At 56.3% G+C, this 17,106-nt stretch overlaps 7 protein-coding genes across 7 annotated transcripts; 5 read left to right on the top strand and 2 right to left on the bottom strand.

Annotated features, from left to right (window-relative positions):
* Window positions 1-448: 448 nt before the first annotated feature.
* Window positions 449-3,213, bottom strand: SKY1 (serine/threonine protein kinase SKY1; the record flags this gene model as incomplete). Its single annotated transcript, XM_076681469.1, has 6 exons — window positions 449-579; window positions 663-986; window positions 1,044-1,206; window positions 1,272-2,433; window positions 2,692-2,979; window positions 3,164-3,213. 6 exons carry the CDS (start codon window positions 3,211-3,213, stop codon window positions 449-451), a joined length of 2,118 nt encoding a protein of 705 aa, XP_076531398.1.
* A 592-nt stretch (window positions 3,214-3,805) lies between these two features.
* Window positions 3,806-5,906, top strand: JCM15063_000052 (cytochrome b561 domain-containing protein; the record flags this gene model as incomplete). Its single annotated transcript, XM_076681468.1, has 5 exons — window positions 3,806-4,010; window positions 4,075-4,166; window positions 4,228-4,302; window positions 4,362-4,621; window positions 4,691-5,906. The coding sequence occupies 5 exons, from the start codon at window positions 3,806-3,808 to the stop codon at window positions 5,904-5,906; spliced, it is 1,848 nt and encodes a 615-aa protein (XP_076531397.1).
* A 235-nt stretch (window positions 5,907-6,141) lies between these two features.
* JCM15063_000051 (uncharacterized protein) lies at window positions 6,142-7,394 on the top strand (the record flags this gene model as incomplete). The annotated part of the gene is made up of 5 exons (XM_076681467.1): window positions 6,142-6,273; window positions 6,337-6,471; window positions 6,562-6,765; window positions 6,832-6,947; window positions 7,007-7,394. 5 exons carry the CDS (start codon window positions 6,142-6,144, stop codon window positions 7,392-7,394), a joined length of 975 nt encoding a protein of 324 aa, XP_076531396.1.
* Window positions 7,395-7,527: 133 nt separating this feature from the next.
* On the bottom strand, window positions 7,528-9,789 carry UTP18 (Utp18p; the record flags this gene model as incomplete). The annotated part of the gene is made up of 6 exons (XM_076681466.1): window positions 7,528-7,713; window positions 7,773-7,956; window positions 8,016-8,644; window positions 8,705-9,005; window positions 9,074-9,378; window positions 9,445-9,789. The coding sequence occupies 6 exons, from the start codon at window positions 9,787-9,789 to the stop codon at window positions 7,528-7,530; spliced, it is 1,950 nt and encodes a 649-aa protein (XP_076531395.1).
* A 1,182-nt stretch (window positions 9,790-10,971) lies between these two features.
* On the top strand, window positions 10,972-11,346 carry JCM15063_000049 (uncharacterized protein; the record flags this gene model as incomplete). Its single annotated transcript, XM_076681465.1, has 1 exon — window positions 10,972-11,346. The coding sequence occupies one exon, from the start codon at window positions 10,972-10,974 to the stop codon at window positions 11,344-11,346; it is 375 nt and encodes a 124-aa protein (XP_076531394.1).
* A 1,168-nt stretch (window positions 11,347-12,514) lies between these two features.
* Window positions 12,515-13,874, top strand: JCM15063_000048 (uncharacterized protein; the record flags this gene model as incomplete). The annotated part of the gene is made up of 7 exons (XM_076681464.1): window positions 12,515-12,540; window positions 12,648-12,669; window positions 12,835-12,884; window positions 12,952-13,029; window positions 13,095-13,415; window positions 13,490-13,721; window positions 13,794-13,874. The coding sequence occupies 7 exons, from the start codon at window positions 12,515-12,517 to the stop codon at window positions 13,872-13,874; spliced, it is 810 nt and encodes a 269-aa protein (XP_076531393.1).
* Window positions 13,875-14,292: 418 nt separating this feature from the next.
* JCM15063_000047 (TADA1 family protein) lies at window positions 14,293-16,791 on the top strand (the record flags this gene model as incomplete). Its single annotated transcript, XM_076681463.1, has 4 exons — window positions 14,293-14,641; window positions 14,705-15,124; window positions 15,210-15,382; window positions 15,451-16,791. 4 exons carry the CDS (start codon window positions 14,293-14,295, stop codon window positions 16,789-16,791), a joined length of 2,283 nt encoding a protein of 760 aa, XP_076531392.1.
* Between the last annotated feature and the right edge of the window lie 315 nt (window positions 16,792-17,106).

Here is a 17,106-nt window from a genome sequence, read left to right as displayed (position 1 = left end):
CGGGGATGATAGAAATTGAAGGGATTGCGTTCAGGAGTGGAGGATATACGCCGGCGACAATTAGAGCGACGAAGACGAACAGTAGGCACACGAGACACGGTTCGCAGGTAACGCAATAGGAGGAAAGGCAGGGGAAGGGCTGACGGAGGGCAGGCAACCCGGGGTATGGTCGAGGTAGAGTGGTACAGAATGAACGCGCGGGACGACGCTAGCAGGTGGAAGATCATCGAGCTCGAAGCCACAAGGTTTCGAAGAAACTGAAAAGGGGGAAGGATCGAGTTCGAAGATCGAGAGGGCTTATTCCGACAACAATATCCGCTGTTTTCGACATGCTTTGCGACACGCGGTGACGGTTGAAGTGTGAGAGAAAGACGAAAGGTGATTGTACACCTCGTACACGAGGAGAATAGAGTGGCAGGAGTTCTGTCGGGCTGTCTCGAGCCGAACCTTACGAGACGGCCTGTACTTGCGTCGCAAGCGCCGACGACGCAGGGGGTGGAGGCGGATCCGTGTGATGCACGTTGAGCGTCGCATCGATCGGTCTCAGTGCATGGACGAGCTGAGGGTCAACGATAGAAGCTAGCAGCCAGAACAAAACAAACCAGATCCGAGGTCAGTATTTCCGACGTTTCGAAATGATGGAGAACAACGTGGAAACGTACCATTGGCGACAGCAGGAGATTCGACGTTCATTCCTTTGATCGACCTCGCGACTCGTTTGCCTTCTTCGACCTTTCGTTTCCGTTCCTCCTCGGCCTCGCCAGTTTGGAGGAGATGCGCTTCGATTTCTCCCTGGACAACGACACCCCGCAGCCATTCGTGGTCAAGCATTTCGCGAGCCGTTGCTCGCTTGTCAGGGTTGAGGTGCAGCATGGGTTGAAGGAACGATTCGAGGTATTTCGCCTCCGATTCGGGGATCAGATACTTGTCCATCAAGACCGAATGCAGCGGCCAGAACTTGAGCTTGTGGATATGTTTCAGTTCACCTGAAGGCAGTACAAGTCAGCTCAATTCGATTCCATATGTGCGCGATGCAGACTCGCCTTTCCGGGTAAAAATGTCGGCACTGAATTTGCCGCTGAGCGCGATGCTGCGAGGGAAAGGACCGAGGAGCTCAATCACTTGAGCGATGTGGTCGTCGTCTTTGTTGTATCGTGTTCCGGGATGCGGATCGAAGAGGTAATCCCCAGTCAAGAGCTCGAAGAACTGCAATAGCGGAAGTCGTCAACACTGACCCGCAGAACGATCGTAACAAGGAATATACCACTCACCATCGCACTTGCTGACCAGATATCCACGCTCGTGCCCCACTTGGCTCCGAGGATTGCCTCTGGACTTCGGTACTGCCGCGTCTGGATGTCGTTCGTAAAGTGTAGATCGGTCCAGCTTGCGTTACCAAGGTCGGCAATCTTGACCGTGATACGCTCGAGAGTCGACGGATCGTAGGGGGCGGGGGGAGGTAGGGTCGTCGGATCGCCAGCGACCGGAGCGGGTTGAAGCGGGTTGGGCGGAAGGAAGGGCGGAGGCGAAGGAATGGAGCCATCCGGTCCGGCAGAACGCATCGTGACGTCCGAGTCGTTCAAGTTGATCGTCGAAGTTGATTCGGGAGGAGGCGAAGCGAGTTCGGATGTCGGGAGATAGGGCGATCCGGAAGCAGCTGCAGCGGCTTGTTGTGACAGCAGGGACGGCCCTTTGTTGGCGGGCGCATTCGATGACGCCTTCTTCGAACCGATATCCGCGAGCTGCACGCCTTCCATCTTCTTTCCGACCTCTTCCGTCGAATGTGCCGAGTCGTCGCCTTTCTTCAGGCTCGCGCCGAGGGAAGAAGGCGCTCCGCCCGAGTCCGAGATCTTGCTCATCTGGAACGCAAGCTTTTCGATTACCGGACTTGTGCCGTAACTGCTGCTAGGACTCGGCAGAGGCTGCGATCCCGTGATGAAGATTGTCTCTGTTCTCGGCGTCTGCGCGCCGCCTCGCGGCTGTGATGGCGGCACTCCAATCATCTTGGTCGGCACGGCTGCAGGTGAAGTCTCGAGCTCTGCTCGAACGACGGCTTCGACATCATCGATGCAGATCAATACGTTTTCCGGTTTGAGGTCCGTGTGGATGATACCGCATTCTCGGTGAATGTAGTCGAGTCCTAGGAGGACCTGTTTGGCAATCTGCTTGCAGATGTGATCGGGCACGCCGCGGTGGTGGTAGCGTTTGATCAATCCGAGCAAGTTCTCTCCGAGCACCTCGAACACCATGCAGACATGGTTTCCATTCGGGCCGCGGTGCGTGAAATGGTCGAGGAGCGAGACGACGTGCCTTCGGCCGGGATGAGACGGGTTCGACTCGACGACTCGCTGCAGGAGCTTGATCTCGTCGAGGGCGGTTTCGGTGTAGTGAGTTGCCGACTTGACGACTTTGAGGGCTACGTGCTTGTTGACGCTGTAAGAGTGGTCGGCAGCGGACGAGCGGGCGGGTCAGTTGACCTGTCCGGCGATCCTCGTCCAGCTTCATCTGGGGCTCTCTCCCCCAGCATTCGCTCGTTGCGTCGACAAAGTAAGGATTCGAGAACTCACGTCTTATCCCGGGCGAGCCTACACGCAGAAATAGGAGAAATCGCCAAGAACGCGAGAAGGGGCGGTTAGCGCCTGAAAGGGTCGCGCGAGGGCGCATACGTGGGGACAGCATCGAGAGGCGTACCAGACAGTCGAGAAGTGACCCCATCCCAATTTGCGCACGATCACGTACCGTCCCGCGGGGCCGTAGACGTCACCAATCCGAACAGGGTGATACCCTCCCGCCTCATAGTCGCTCAGCTTCTCCTCCTCGTCCGTGAAGACACTCTCGAAGCTGATGCTCGTCGCCGACGCAGACCCACTCGCCTGGTGGGGCGCGTTGAGCGACGCGGCGTGGCCGCCTGTATGCGGGTGCTGGTCCGACGGGTGTTGATGGTGGTGAACGCTCGAGATGGGCACCGGGACAGCGGCACTGCAGCAATCAAGTAGTGATCATTGTCAGCTGTGTACTCCTGACTTAAAGTTAGGGCCAGGTGCGCGCAGCACCTCGAGCAGCGCAACGGCAAACACAATGAGGCGAGGCGCTGATAAGGTCGGGACGGAGGGGAAACTCCCTCGCAGCGCGCGACGGCGCCGTGCACGAAGGGACAACTCACGAAGTCGACGGTGCAGGCTGAGTGTGTTGGCTGGACGATGCAAATACCATGTCCAGTCGTGAGTGATCGAGTGTTGCTTGACCAGGAAGGAGCGGCATTGATCTGATTGGAACGCCGAAACTCGCCTCTTCTCAGGCGTCCCGGTACCGCACCTTGATCCGCGCAAATGGCTCTCGCATGTAGCTCTTACAGATATACTGCGCTCACGGCGGCATTTCCGCGTTGCTCTCGGTGAAGTGTCTCACAATTTCCTGTTATCTCTTCTCCTATGATTTCACTCTCGTGAAGCAATGCTCGTGCCATCCGGTGCGTCTCCGCCTGTCGTGGTCTCTTGAGAGCTGATACGAGACAACAGATGGTGCCCCCCGGTCGGGAAGATGAGAAGATATATACGGCCTCTGAGTGGTGCATATACTCTGTCGCGGGGCTCGACCCGATGCGCCATTCGCCCATCTATACGGACCTCGACCAAAGCCGCTGAGAGATGATAGCTGGAGGAAGGCCCAAGTGAGAGAGCGAAGGCTGCAGTGTTTGCGTAGGCCTCCTCACTCCGAGGACTTTGCGCGCGCGCTCGTTCCCCTTGCGGAGTGTCCTCTCTCTCGGGCTTTCCACTCTCGCTCTTGCTCACGAGTGCTCACCGCCATGGTCAGAACAATAACGTGGTTGCACTTGGCGCTGCCACTCCTGCTTGAACACGTAGTCGGGGCTTGGGCGGTACCGTCGCTGTCGTCGCGAGATCCGACAGAGGCGCACGATAATGAGGTTGGGGATCTGCAGCGACGCAACACTATCCTGGTGGTACATGCTGTGTGCGGGTTCCTTGCGCTTCAAGTTGCTGCCCCGATTGGTGAGTCTCGTTCCCTCTGTAGACCGTATTCTCGGCGAACCAGTACCCATGCGATCATCTGCAGGTGTTGTGATTGCTTCGGTCGGCCGCAGCTGGGGACCTCTTTGGTTCAAGCTTCACTATCGAATGCAGCTGTTCCTGGCCGTGCCTCTGACGGTAAGTGACACTCCCGGTTCATTTCTATCGCGGCACCCACCGATGAATCCGCTTCTGCCAGTACTTCGCAGTGGGTCTTGCTGCCGTCCTCCCCGTATTAACGTACGACAAGGATCGCAGCATGCACAAGCACAAGGTCAGTCGAGTCTCGAACCACGGGCGAAGACCACTCGTATTTATTTGCCTATCCCACAGTTCCTCGGTTTCGTCCTCGTTGGACTCCTGCTCTTCCAGGTTATCATTGGAGCATGGGCTCATATCGTACAGACAAAGAAGCGGCAAAATGCGAGAGAGGATGAAGTCCTCCCAGACAAGCGACGAATCGCGAACTGGTCACACATCGCGCTAGGTATCGCCATCTTGACCCTCGGTGGGCTGCAAGTGACCTGGGGATTCGAGGAGTGGAAACGACTCGGAAACACAGTCCCGCTATGGATCAGTCTGGTGCACTGGATGTGAGAACTTGCGAACCATGCGCTCGAGAATCTTCCCACGGCTCCTGACATTTCGCTCTTCTGGCACAGTATCGCTGGTGTCCCCGTTGCGGTTGTCACGCCTTTCGTCGTGATTGGCGGTCTACTGAGGATGCGTCGCGGTCAATCCTTGGCCCAAGCTTTTTTCGATCGACCTGCGACATCCCGGCAATACGTGCCGCCTCGCGAGCTCTTCCTCGGAACCTCGGAATATCGTGCTACAGGTCTGAGTGGAGACAGGGACGAAGAGCACGAAGGTCTCATAGGTCACGCATACTCGAAGGGAGACGGTGTAGGGGGGCGGCAACTCATTCAAGGTGATACCGAATGGATCGGCGCAACAACAAGGGAAGAGTACGAAGCTTCCCTCACTAAGGGGTCCTCGCGAGGCAGCACGTCGAGCAACAACACATCACGAATGCCACATGAGAGTATCCTCTTCGACGCTGAACTCGAGGCGAATCACGTTTTATTGCCACTACCTGGCACGAGAAGCCCTGCACCTTCAATCTGGCCGGGCAGCTCCGAGGCTGTTGCGTCCTCGCCACCCCCAGTATATCCTCCGACCCCATCAGCTGGGACCCCCTACATCGCTGCCAATGCGCCCACAATCCCTACGTCGAAGATGACCCCTCTGAGCCTCCCTGCCTTGTCGCCACCGCCGGCGCCGGCGCCTGCGATTTCACCTCGGCTCGCCTTCATGCCCTTTTCGGGCACAGCTGTCGTCAATCATCGTGCGTCAACGTCCGCGGCAAGTCGTACAGTGGCTACACCTGTCTCGACGTCGACCCTTCCCTCGATCAGGTCTCACCTCTCCGGAGACCATGCGCGTCAAGTGGTCCTCGTGCCGGAAACTTCTACTCCGTCTCCTCGACCTGCGAGCGTCACGACAAGCGCAGCTGCCACCTGCGCAGGAGGTGCTCAGGACGATCCCCAGGACAAAGCTCCGGTGCCGTTGCAGATCTCAAGGCACGCATCACTGAGCGCCGAGATCGTGGGAGGGCCGAATGATCGACTTGAACAGCAAGGAGGCGTGCTCGAGCCTGCTAGCGAAGAGCCCAAAGACAACGAGGGAGACAGTCGCGACGATGCTGACTCCGTCGTACTGGACGACGCAGAGTCGACGCGTTTGATGGACGAGCTCGAGAGGGAGCTGAGTGTCTCGGACAACCGTGATGATCTGGACACTGTCCAACTGGTGGCAGTCAATGGCGGTGTCAACGTCGAGCGAGAACCGTCAGGCAAGTGGTTTAGCGGGTCAAGTTAGTGAAAACTTGGACTGGAATTTGAAACGAGTTACTTCGGTACTATATCGTGTCGAGGATGGATACATGTGAACACACTCCAAGCATGCACGGGATCGGGCAGCTTCCGGGTACGCAGCGAGCCGGGTTGGTCATTTTCGAAATTCGTCCGTGTTTGTGACAGGTGTTCTTCTCTAGGCGTGCAAGCGCTCTCTTCTGTCAGAGCAGCATCCCGACAGAGCAAAGCAACGCAACGATATGCTGAACGAGATATCGGGCGTCACCGAGCTCTGGCGTCGTCAGAGTGGAACAGATTCGGGCGAAATGTCGAACTTAAGCCCAGACGACATTGCGGCACAAGCACGATACGCTCGACTGATAGCCCTGCATGTGAGGATCAACCGTTCTTGACTGAAACGCGGAGCAAGAGAAACTGAATTTGTTGGTGGCCAGGGCCTCGTCGGGTTCTTCGGACTCGCAGTGATGTGTCCACTCGCTATCTGCATCGTGAGCATCGGCAAGAGTCACGGCCCGAAAGCGGCGATCCTGCATAAGCGATTGCAGGTCTACGTCGTATTCCCCATGCTGGTGGGTCGCGCACGGTCCTAGCGTCGACAGTCTCTTCGTCATATCTATCAGGGCAACACTCACCCTGATTGCCGTCTAATTCGCCTGCAGATCATATGTGTCACCCTGGCATACGCGGCAGGAATCAGTACGCCGAAAGAGACTCCACTCGATGCACACAAAGTCTTTGGCCTCATCATGGTGGCGTCTCTCGTGATTGCCTGGGTGACGGGGGACTATACCTTCACGAAATACTTCTCACCGAAGCCAGCACAGCCGCGGAAAAAGTCTCCGATGTCGATTTGGCTGCATGTCGTAAGTCTACATGAAACTCAGATAGATTAATTGTCGGCAGCCGTCAACTGTGCTCTCGTTTGACAGCAAGCAGGACTCGGGTTCCTCTTCTCACCAGCAACGCAAGTTTTGAGCGGACTCGCGGAATGGCAGACCCATGTCGGTCTGCCCTTGCCGTGGTACGTTCCGATTGTCGTCTGGTCGTACGTACTCCTCGATCAAACTCCGTCAATGCCGTCGATACTGACAAGCGACAACTCAGAACTCTCGCATTCTTCCCGTCCCTCCTGATCCTTCATTGGCTCGGACGTGGAACGCACCGCATGGCGCGACAAGGCAAGTCTTTCCGGATGGCGTTTTTTCCCCCGAGCGCCCCTCGCGAGGCCCCTGTAGATCCCGAATCCCGATCCTTGCGCGACAACGCAGACTGTTTCGATATCGATGTCGATGTCGAGGAACCAAAACGACCTCGCCTCAAATCAATTCCGCCCGTCGGCCTGTTGGCCAGACGGGATAGCCGAGACAGAACTCCGAGCTCTCCGCGATCGGTTTCGAGTCCGGCCGCACCTTCCTTCCAAACCTTAAAATCGAACGCAACCGTGCCTGCACGCTCACCACCTCCCCCGTTCACTCCCCCGCTGTCGCGCTAATTGCAAAACTCGCGATTAGCCCGTTAGGCCGGATATCTGGCCGTGATACAGTAGTCGCTCTCGCATACTTGTTTGTTTTCGCATGTGCATATGTAATCTCGGCGTGTCTGTGTCATTGCAACCGATCTCGGGATCACCGTCTAGATCTTCCCTTTGACCCCCGTGCAAACTGCTTGACTTCGTAGAGCAGGACCTTGCCGCGTTGGTTGCCGACTGCGAGCCACTCGCTTCGTTTCGAAAAGTCGATACATGTGACATGATGCAGCGGAGTTTGCTGCGTCGGCCAATTCGAGAATACTGAGCATGTCGGCAGATGCACCTGGACGAGACAAGCGTGAGCGGAACGGCCATGAAGGATACGACCAACTTAGTACTTACGAGCTTGAGTTGATCCTTGTCAGTCTTGCTCGCGAGGGCGAGCAATTGGCTGTCGTGGTTGAAGCGCATAGTCGTGACAGAAGTAGTGAGGTTCTCGACTGCCTTCCTCGCCTTGCGTTCAGCGCCTTGAGCGTAGGTACCCTTCGAGGCCGAATCGTACAAGTTGACGATACCGGTCGATGATCTATACGAAGGCGCAGCCTGGTCAGCTTTGGAGGGATAGGCAGCGAGCGATAGACATACCCAACAGCGGTGTATTCCCCGTCGCGACTGGTCTCGAGCCCGATACCGCCAAACCCACCATCGTCCTTCCACCGGTCAACACACTTCCTCGTACCGACGTCCCAAACGTATACTTCCGAGTTCTCGCCTAACGTGAGCAACTCGCGCCCTTCTCGTTGCCAGGCGATGCCTTTGACGGCATCGTTCATCTTGACCTCACCGATAACTTGACCTCCTCTCGATACACCCGATGCAGACCAGTCGACAAGATGCACGTAACCTCTTCGTCCTCCGACCGCCAAGATGTCGCCCGTGCCGGGAGAGAATCTGAATTTCTCCATTCCTCCCGCTCCCCCAGTGGCTGATTTGTCGGATCCTCCGATCCCAGCATTGAGCAAGCCGCGTGGCGATCTCAGCGTCTGACCCGTTTGCAAGTCGTACGACAGGAAGAACGGTCGATTTCCGGTCAGGAGGATCGAAGAGCCCGAAGGGTGGAATGCAGCGCTCGAAATGGGGAGTTCAGGAAGGTGGAGAGATTGCAAGAGCGGGTTGTCGGTACCGTCGATCTGGAACAGGCGCAGTCGTCGATCCGAGGTAGCAGAGAACAAGACCTGTGCGCGTGGGTGGAAACCAATCTCGACGATAGGAGCCTAAGAGCAGCAAGCGGTTAGAGACGGATGCGGGCGGTGTTGTACAGGGAAGAAGCTCACTGATTTTGGATCATGCTGATTCGCATCCCGGACTCGGTCGATATCGATCTCTCCAGGTTCCAAGCGACCACCCTTGACTCGCCTGCCTCCGCCACCGATAGTAGCCTTCCTGAAGAGATCATCTGCTTCATCTTTCTCGTCTGCGCTGTCGCCATCTTCGGAATCGGTCTCGGCGTCAGACACGTCCGAGTCCACCAAGAGCGCAGCATTGCCTCCTTGTTGAGCCTGTGCAGCACGCTTTTTAAGAATCTTGCGACGCGCATCGACAGCCCATTGTGGTGTCGGATGCAGCTTCTCGAACCTAAAACGGGCGGATCAGCGTCTAGGATTTGGTAGCACGGGTCCGGAAAAGAAAGAGACGGCACTCACTGTCTTCGTAGCCTGTTCTCGTACTCGAGTCCGCTCACGACATCTTCGGCTGCCGCGTCCCTCAACTTCCGCAATCGCTTCTGTCCCTGCAGACTGATCTGCAGCTCCTCGTCTGCTGGATCGTACCAGGCTGCTTGTCGGATATTGCGGGACCGCAAGGCGGTTTTCGGTACCGACGAGCCTTCATCATCCTCGTCGTCCTCTTCCGAATCCTCTCCCTCATCCGATGAGCTTGTATCAGCAACAGTAGTCATTGCGAGATCGTTCGAGCCGCTTGCAGTTGCGGGCGCATCGAAGAAGAATAGCTGTTCGGAGAGTATACTAGTTCAGCGACGTTGTGTCAACCATTGAGCGGCACACGAAGCACTCACGCTGTCGTCCTTGAGCCGTTCAAGACCTGTCTCCTCGACATCCTCGTAGTCGATTTCTGCTTCGCTGTCTTCGCCGTCGAGATCCTGCCTCAACTTGCCCTTCGATCTTGAGGCGACATCTTCCTCTGCGAGGTCCCACAGGTTGTCTGCATCCTCTGTTCGCCGTCCAAACACTGCCTCCTCGAGATCGAGCTCCTCTTGATCTTTTGTTGGAGCGTGAGAAGCTGCTTTGGCTGCGCCCAGGACGACCGGCTCGGGACTGTGTTCAGCAGCGTTCTTGCGCGCTTTCTTGTTCTTGCGGACCCGCTTGACGGCTGCCTCGGATCCTCGCTTGGTAGGTGCCATGGTTCCGGAACGGCGATTGATGAGCGGAAAATGTGCGAGTTTCATCTTTTTTTCGCGATCTCTGCGTTGCATCTACGCATCACTATCGCTTCTCGATGCCGGCATATCTACACGAGATTGTCACGCGACTGCTTGTCAACGAATGCGCAGAACTTTGTCCCGCTCTACGGTAGCTGAGCGCTCGAAGCCGACATTCTCGCGAACCTGACGCGCCTGATCGCGCTCCGCGTCGCCTATGTGTCCCTAGCCCTTTGAGGCTGTCACCAAGATCTATGCTGTCTGAGCTGAGGTGCTGAGACCGTCCATCAGCCTCCCGCCGTCGGTGCCTGAGGAGTCCGACTTGACGTCGTACTCGCTCGACGCCGTACTCGCTCAGAGTGATTCAATACGCTTCAGGCCGAGCAAATTTGCATGGAAGAGACGTGGATTCCGACGCTACGGAAAGCCAAAGAAGTCGCGCCGGAAACGCATCGCCGAGGCAAAGAACTCTTCGGCATGCGCGACAGCCAGCTTGCCAACGCGTCCATCTGGAACACCGCGACATAGGCGCAAAAGTCCGAGGTCGTCGCAACTCTACGGCTTGGGCTGGGTACCATTCTGCAGCAACATTCATGACGAGGGCTACATTGGAAATAGCGAAGCTTGATTTGCTGAGCGCATTCACGCCCTGCCCCCCTCACTTCAACTACCCACGATCACCCGCAAGCGATGAGATCGACGAGATCAGTCTGTAGCGTTCGGCAGCATCGCACTCGTACGAGACGAGCATTCGCAATTGCTTTTCCGAGCTTGAGGATCTCGTTCGCGATCTCTTTGTTCACTTCACCGCTTCCCATCTTCCTGTTCTGCAATGGATCAGCCGAGTCGCACGAAGGCGTATTACAGTGAAACGGCGGGCTTCGCGGTCTCAATACCAGTCTCGTATGGTTTTGTCCCCGCATGTCGCGAACGTCAGCTCGTGAACACTTGCTAAGCCAAGCTTCCTCCCCTCGAGGCGTCGAGACCCATAACTCGAAACTTGTTCAAGTACACATAATTATTGGTTCGTAATGTTGAACACTCACCCTGATTACAAAATCTTAATTGACGATTACAATATTTGTCGAACCCTAGTCCATCCGCGAAATGACGCTTCCTATTCCTTCTGCATTGCACCGCAAACCGTCATAGAGCAGACGCAGCATGTCGCTAAGCGAGATCCCCCCACTACCGCCGTTCCCGTCTCTCAAGCCTGTGCCCAACTCGACGTCAGCGATCGACCTCATCACTGCGCTGCTCGGCTCTTCTCTACGCGTGACCGTACCTTCCACTTCACGGCAATTTATCGGCACGTTCGTTTGCATCGACCCTCAAGGCAACCTCGTCCTGGATCAGACGCGAGAGTGGGAAGTCGAGATCGAGTCGGGTTCGGGTCGAGTCGAGCAGAGGAACGGATCCGGAAGAAACGTAGGGTTGGTCCTCATCAAGAGAGGGATCTGGGGCTCGATCGAGCGACTCAAGTCGGACGAGGAGAGAGCGGTCGAACATGCTGGTACGCCAGGTTGCACCCCGTCGTGAAGCGCCGATTCGGTGAGTGATCATTATCCCGTTCGTGATACGAGAACCTGAACCAGACTAATGCCACTGTTGTATTTCCGGATCGCAGAACCGCAGCTTGAGAATCAAGCCGCTGAGCGAACAAGGCGTGCTGGCGCTCGTCAGCAGGTGCACGCTTGACTAGGAACTTCAACGTTTCCATCAGTCCCGATCTCCCCTGTTGAACGACCCTGCGCTCCATCCTCCAACAAGGTACGGCAAGATGGGCATGTGAACGGACACCCCTTGAAGGTCATACTGGCGCTCATCGAGTTGGTCGGAATCGTCCGCGTCCAGACAAAGTCATTCGCAACTTGCGGAAGGTCCGCTCGACCCGTAGGTGACGAGTCTCTGACGGGCGAATCAGCAGCAAGAGGGCTTGCCCCTATGGTAGCGAAAGGAGGGGCATCCAAGCTGAAATTATCTTTTGAAGTTGACAATTCGATGATCGTCGAGCATGGCTTGTCAGACGTTCTTACAGCGAACGGCGAATCTTTACGGAAAATTATATTTTTTGAAAATAAATGCATCGTTTTTTGGTGTCCACTTTTCGCAACGCTGGGGGTTGCTTGCGGTTCCAATGGTAAGCCCGTGCTCTCTATCAGTGCTCACGGCATGAACAGTGTTTCCCGTACGGTGCTTGACTCGTGATGAGCGTCGAGAGTTCCATGTGGGGAAGGACGGCCTCAGCTCTCGCCTCTCGCTGCACAGGAGCTTCTTGCCGGTGGCATATCAAGAGAGGACAGCACAGAATTACGTTCGGTACCCCCAGCGGAGCCCAGCGTTGCAAAAAGTTGGCACCGAAAACTGATGCATTTATTTTCAAAAAATATAATTTTCCGCAAAGATTCGCCGTTCGCTGTACCTCTGAACCTACGTGCCTCCGCATACGGTTTTGCGAACACCGGTCTAGTTATCCGGACGGATGGGCACAGCTCGTAATGTTCGAATGATACACGATGAGCTCTTGGTCGCAGCTATTCTTGTATCAAGTCCGCATTCTCCGTGAAAAGGGCGTGTTTGCGAGAATATTGTCGATCACATTAATGCGCGATCATTTTCGGGACGAGGCGCTGTTGCTTTCGCTTCTCTTTCCCCGCTTGCCTCGTTCAACTCTCCATCTGTATATTCGGCATACTTGACCGTCACCATGCCCTCCACAGAAGCCAACCGCTGGTGAGCCCACTTGGTCCCAGGCTTGTTGTGCCGTTGCGCCGTCTCCACATGGATCACTTTCTCGGTACTGACGACGCTCCTCGCTACCCCCTCACGCGTGCCCTCAGGAATGATCATCTTTTCCTAAAGGCAAGTCTACTGCCAATTTGTGCCGTGACGAGTTCGGTTCACTGGGCAGAGTTGCAGCATCAATCCCATGACGATATGCATCTCGCGCAACGGGCCCGACTGCGCTTCGGATGAGGATGCTCGGTCTTTCGCGCACACTAGCTGATACGAGTTCAGAATGTCCAGGTCGTGAATGTGCTTGCGTTCCTGTTCCTATTCTCTTCCAACCTCTACGGGTCAGGCCGCAGTCACCCTCTTCCCCCACTTCGAAGCGAACCAGCTGACCTCGTTCGCGACTTGCAGTGGTCTCGCACCGAACGGCGCAGGACGTGAGACTGCGTTCACGCCGGCCCGCTACGTCTTCTGGACCTGGTCTATCATGTGAGTCGGCAAACCGCATCGCAGCGGATCCTACCTTTCGATTGACTGGACGATCTCGGATACAGCGACCTTCTCTTGCTCGGTTACGTCGTGTACCAATTCTTCGACAAGTCGCACGACGCCGTCCACGGCGTTGGATACCGCTTCGCGCTCGTCGCGGTCCTCAACTCGATCTTCGTCCATGTTTTCGTGACGCGACACTTTATCGTTGCGTTCATCTTTGCGCTCCTCGTTGCTTCGACCGTCTCGACCGTGTACTACACCCTCGCGGCGCACTACCCGGCCAAGGGTCTCGGCGATCTCCTCTTTGTCCACCTGCCGTTCTCGCTCTGGCACGCATGGTCGATCGTGACGGTCCTCATCTCGGCCTTTGCGCTCTTTACTCAGTGCGTCTCGACTCAGCACATCGCTCTTCCGAGGGAAGACCTCGTCACTAACCAAGCGACTGTCTTTTCTTTAGCGGTGGCCACCACACCCACCCTTCGGTTGTGACCCGCATCCTCGTCTGCATCGCACTTGCGTTCCTCGCTGTGACTGCATGGGGCTACGCGTTCCGCTCGCGCGGAGGTGACCTCGCCGGTGCGATCGTGCTCGCCTGGACGATCTACGGCATCTTTGACTACCAGACGGACAAGACGATCCACTGGTTCGCGCTCGCCTCGTTCATCGTCTCGTTGGTCGCGATTGTCAAGGTGAGTCGTCTTATGGCCTTGGGGCCAGCTTTTCGTGCCCGATATCCAGCTCCTGACGCTTCGAGCACACAGTCGCTGTACTTCACCTTTGTTGCGAGGGACGGAGCAATCGCGCTCGGATCCGACTCTGAGCGTCAGCCTCTCGTCAACTAGAGTGTGTTGCTCCTCGAACGTGATGCGATATCAGAGTCTGCTCACGAACACGCTTCAACGAAACAAACGAACCGCCCTGGTTTTTTCTCCTTTCTTTTATTTTTCTCTTACCGCACCGATGTTTGAGCGTACAGTCCGACCTTGATTCGAAGTGTTTGCAGTCCCACCTGAATAGTAGTACCCCTACGAGACATTGATACGAAACCCCTGATCTGCAATAATGTTTTTTCTGCCCTGCTGCTTCTCCTGAGGGGGTACGATCTCAAGAGTAAAGGTAAACCGGCCTGAGCGAAGAGAACGAATCGGACGTAATAATGAGAGATTAATTGATCGAATCGCAAGTTGGTCTCATCTCTCAAGCGTGTCTAACAAGTCCAACGACCTACGGCGACCGGCAGCGCGTGTGACCTGTCTCACGATGGGTCCACATGAACCAGGAGGACACGCGACTGGAGTTGGTGCAAGTCAACCCGCGCCGGCGTTGTCACTTCCCGACTTGCTCCCGTCTCCGACTCAACCCCCACCGAAACGAGCAGACCTCATCTCGATCAAACAGCGACTCGCTCTCTTGTTCTCGACGAGTAACACGATCGCGACTACTGCTGCTGCTGGAGGAGGAGCGGGTGGACCGAACCCAGAAGGCGGTGAAGTGTACTGGAACAGTTTGACCGAGTTCTTGCTGGGCAAGATCACCCGTATCGAACTCGGCGAGGTGCTCGAGAAGTGTTTCGAACAGTTTGAACACCAAGAAGACAAGGTGCAAGCGAGTACGTCTCGCATTTTACCTCCCTCTCTATCTCAGGAGCGCGACATTCACGTTTCCTTTGCAGTCAACTTGCACAACGCATTGTTGCTTGCAATTTTGTACAACACGACTCGACCGACTTTGCCTTCTTCTTCGATTCGACATGCAGGGTTCAATCCCCGTGGCACAAAGAAGCGCAACGTCCTGTCCATTCTCGGCAACGGGATCGGTACTGGATACGACGTCGCTGAGGAGGACACTGAACTGCAACATCACCGTCGCAAGAAAGTCAAACAGGTCGTCATGCGCGTCGGCAAGCGCGAACGGGCCGAGATCAAAACCCTCGGGAACCAGGTCGCGACCGTCAAGAAGGAGGACGACACGACCGAAGCGCTCGGACAGCTGTTGCGAACGAGTCGAGGTGGACAGGGCGAAGTGACCGACAATGGCTTGCCGAAATCGCTCCAGGACGGGATCGATCGGCAAGGCGCGAGTCTACCGACGAGTGAGCATTCATTTCTTTTCCTGCTTCGGCCTTCCTCCTGGACCAGACCTGGCCGTAGAGTGCTGACAAAGGTTTCGAATGTCAGACTTTACACAAGAATATAACCGGCTCGTGCAGACTCCGCTGTGTTGCGAGTCTCGGAGTCTTCCAGATTCAGAGTCGCTACGGGATCGCATGCTGCTGATCGCGTACGAGGAAGGCATGACGAATGGCGTTGATCAATCGGGAGTCTCAGTCTTGCTCGCCGATGCGTTGGATGTACGTGATCCTTCTCTTCCCTCGTTGCTGCAGGACCAAATTGAATTTTTTTCCTTCCTGGTCGACAGCTATACATGAAACAGATCATCTCCTCGGCAGTCTCGCTCGTTCGCAAACCATCTCAGCGTGGCGATCCGATACCCTCTTCGTCATCGTCGACGACCGCTTCGACTTTTGCCCCCGCCCAACCCCATGTCCGAGCGCATGGTGCGCAAGGGTCTTCTACACGCGCTGACAAGAATTGTCCCCTCTCGATTGCCGACTTTCACGCCTTGTTCGCGATCCAGCCCGCATTGCTGGGACCGAATGGCTCGACGCACACAAGCGCAGTCGAAAGGATGTACGCCCTACCGCCGCAGTCCGACTCGGAGGACGAGTCGGACAGTGATGACGAACCCCAGCAAGGCGGCGCAGCGATTGAACAAACGGTCAAGGACGACACCGGAGACACGACCATGTCCTTGGACGAACCCCCTCCGAATTCTTCAACCACGACGACGATCACATCTTCAGGCAAGATGCCCCGACTGTCGACTTCCTCGAGGAACCGAACCATGTCGTTCTATGGATCTGCCCGAGCGATTCCGAGCGCGTCCAGCTCGAGCGATCCCTCTTCGTCTTCTACTGCGATCGCATCGTCCTCTTCTTCATACGTTGCGAACCCGGACCGGACAAAATTCTTGCTCGACCCGACTTCGCTACACGGCGTGCCCGAAGGTCACCCCGACGTACCTCATGTCGTCTCGCTCCCGCCTTTGTTGGCATTGCCCCCGAATCCTCTCGATCTCCCTTCCCAGTCATCGGCTCCTGCACCAGTGATGCACTCGAGTACTTCTTCAAAATCGCTTGCGACGTCCGGAAACGCGAATGGAGGCAATGGTGCCGGAACTGGACCTGCGCTGTCTCCGAAATCGTTGTCATTGCGAAACTCGCTGTTCCCGGAACTCGCCAATCCGACACCTTCGTCATCTTCGTCTGTCACAACTCCTGCAGGTCTTGCTGCGGTAGGATCCTCGTCTGGTGCCGCAGGCGCGACCAAACTCGCGGGAGAGAATTCAAGTTTGGGCCCGAACCAGCAAGACAAGAATGGGAACGGCACGACGACGGACGAAGCCGATTCAGAATTCGACGATTTGACGGACAAGATTGCGGGCGAGTTGAGACATGGAGGGGCAGACAAGAAGGCCAAGGGGCCAGCAAACAGCGCTGGAGGGTTGAAGATCAAATTGGGAGGTTCGACAACGGGTACAGTGACGCCAAGCGGAGGAGCCGGCAGTGGTCAGAAACCAGTCGGCACCCAAGCAGGTACTGGAGGAGGAACTGCGGCAGAGAAGGAGAAGGAGATGGGCAACAAGCTGTGGCAGGTGGTGGATTCCGTCCGATTGCTCGACGGAGTACTCGACCCCTGAACCCGCCGCCGACAATCGCGTTTCCTTCTTGATTAGCAGTGCTGTTTCCCATGTTGTATTGAATAACAACTCGTCGCTAAGTCATGACTACGATGCGCGCTGGGGGCCGCCGTGCGAGAGTGTGGTGCGCATATCGCTGCGCACCTCGACGCGCTTCACGCGCTTCACTTCGCCTCGGCTCTTACTCGCACTGGGGAAACTGCGTTTGTAGCCAGTGACTTGCCCGGCCTCGGCTAGCCACCTAGGCTACATCGCGTGGCCAACACCGGGCAATCCGCGGGCAAGCAGGGGCCTACTTCCGATGGCACACTCCCC

This window comes from Sporobolomyces koalae, assembly GCF_050403365.1.
Source record: "Sporobolomyces koalae JCM15063 DNA, S_koalae_JCM15063T_v1_ctg72, whole genome shotgun sequence".
Classification (NCBI taxonomy): Eukaryota; Fungi; Basidiomycota; class Microbotryomycetes; order Sporidiobolales; family Sporidiobolaceae; genus Sporobolomyces; species Sporobolomyces koalae.
The sequence above is the reverse complement of the archived record's forward strand: the minus strand, read 5'-3'. Positions and strand labels throughout refer to the sequence as shown.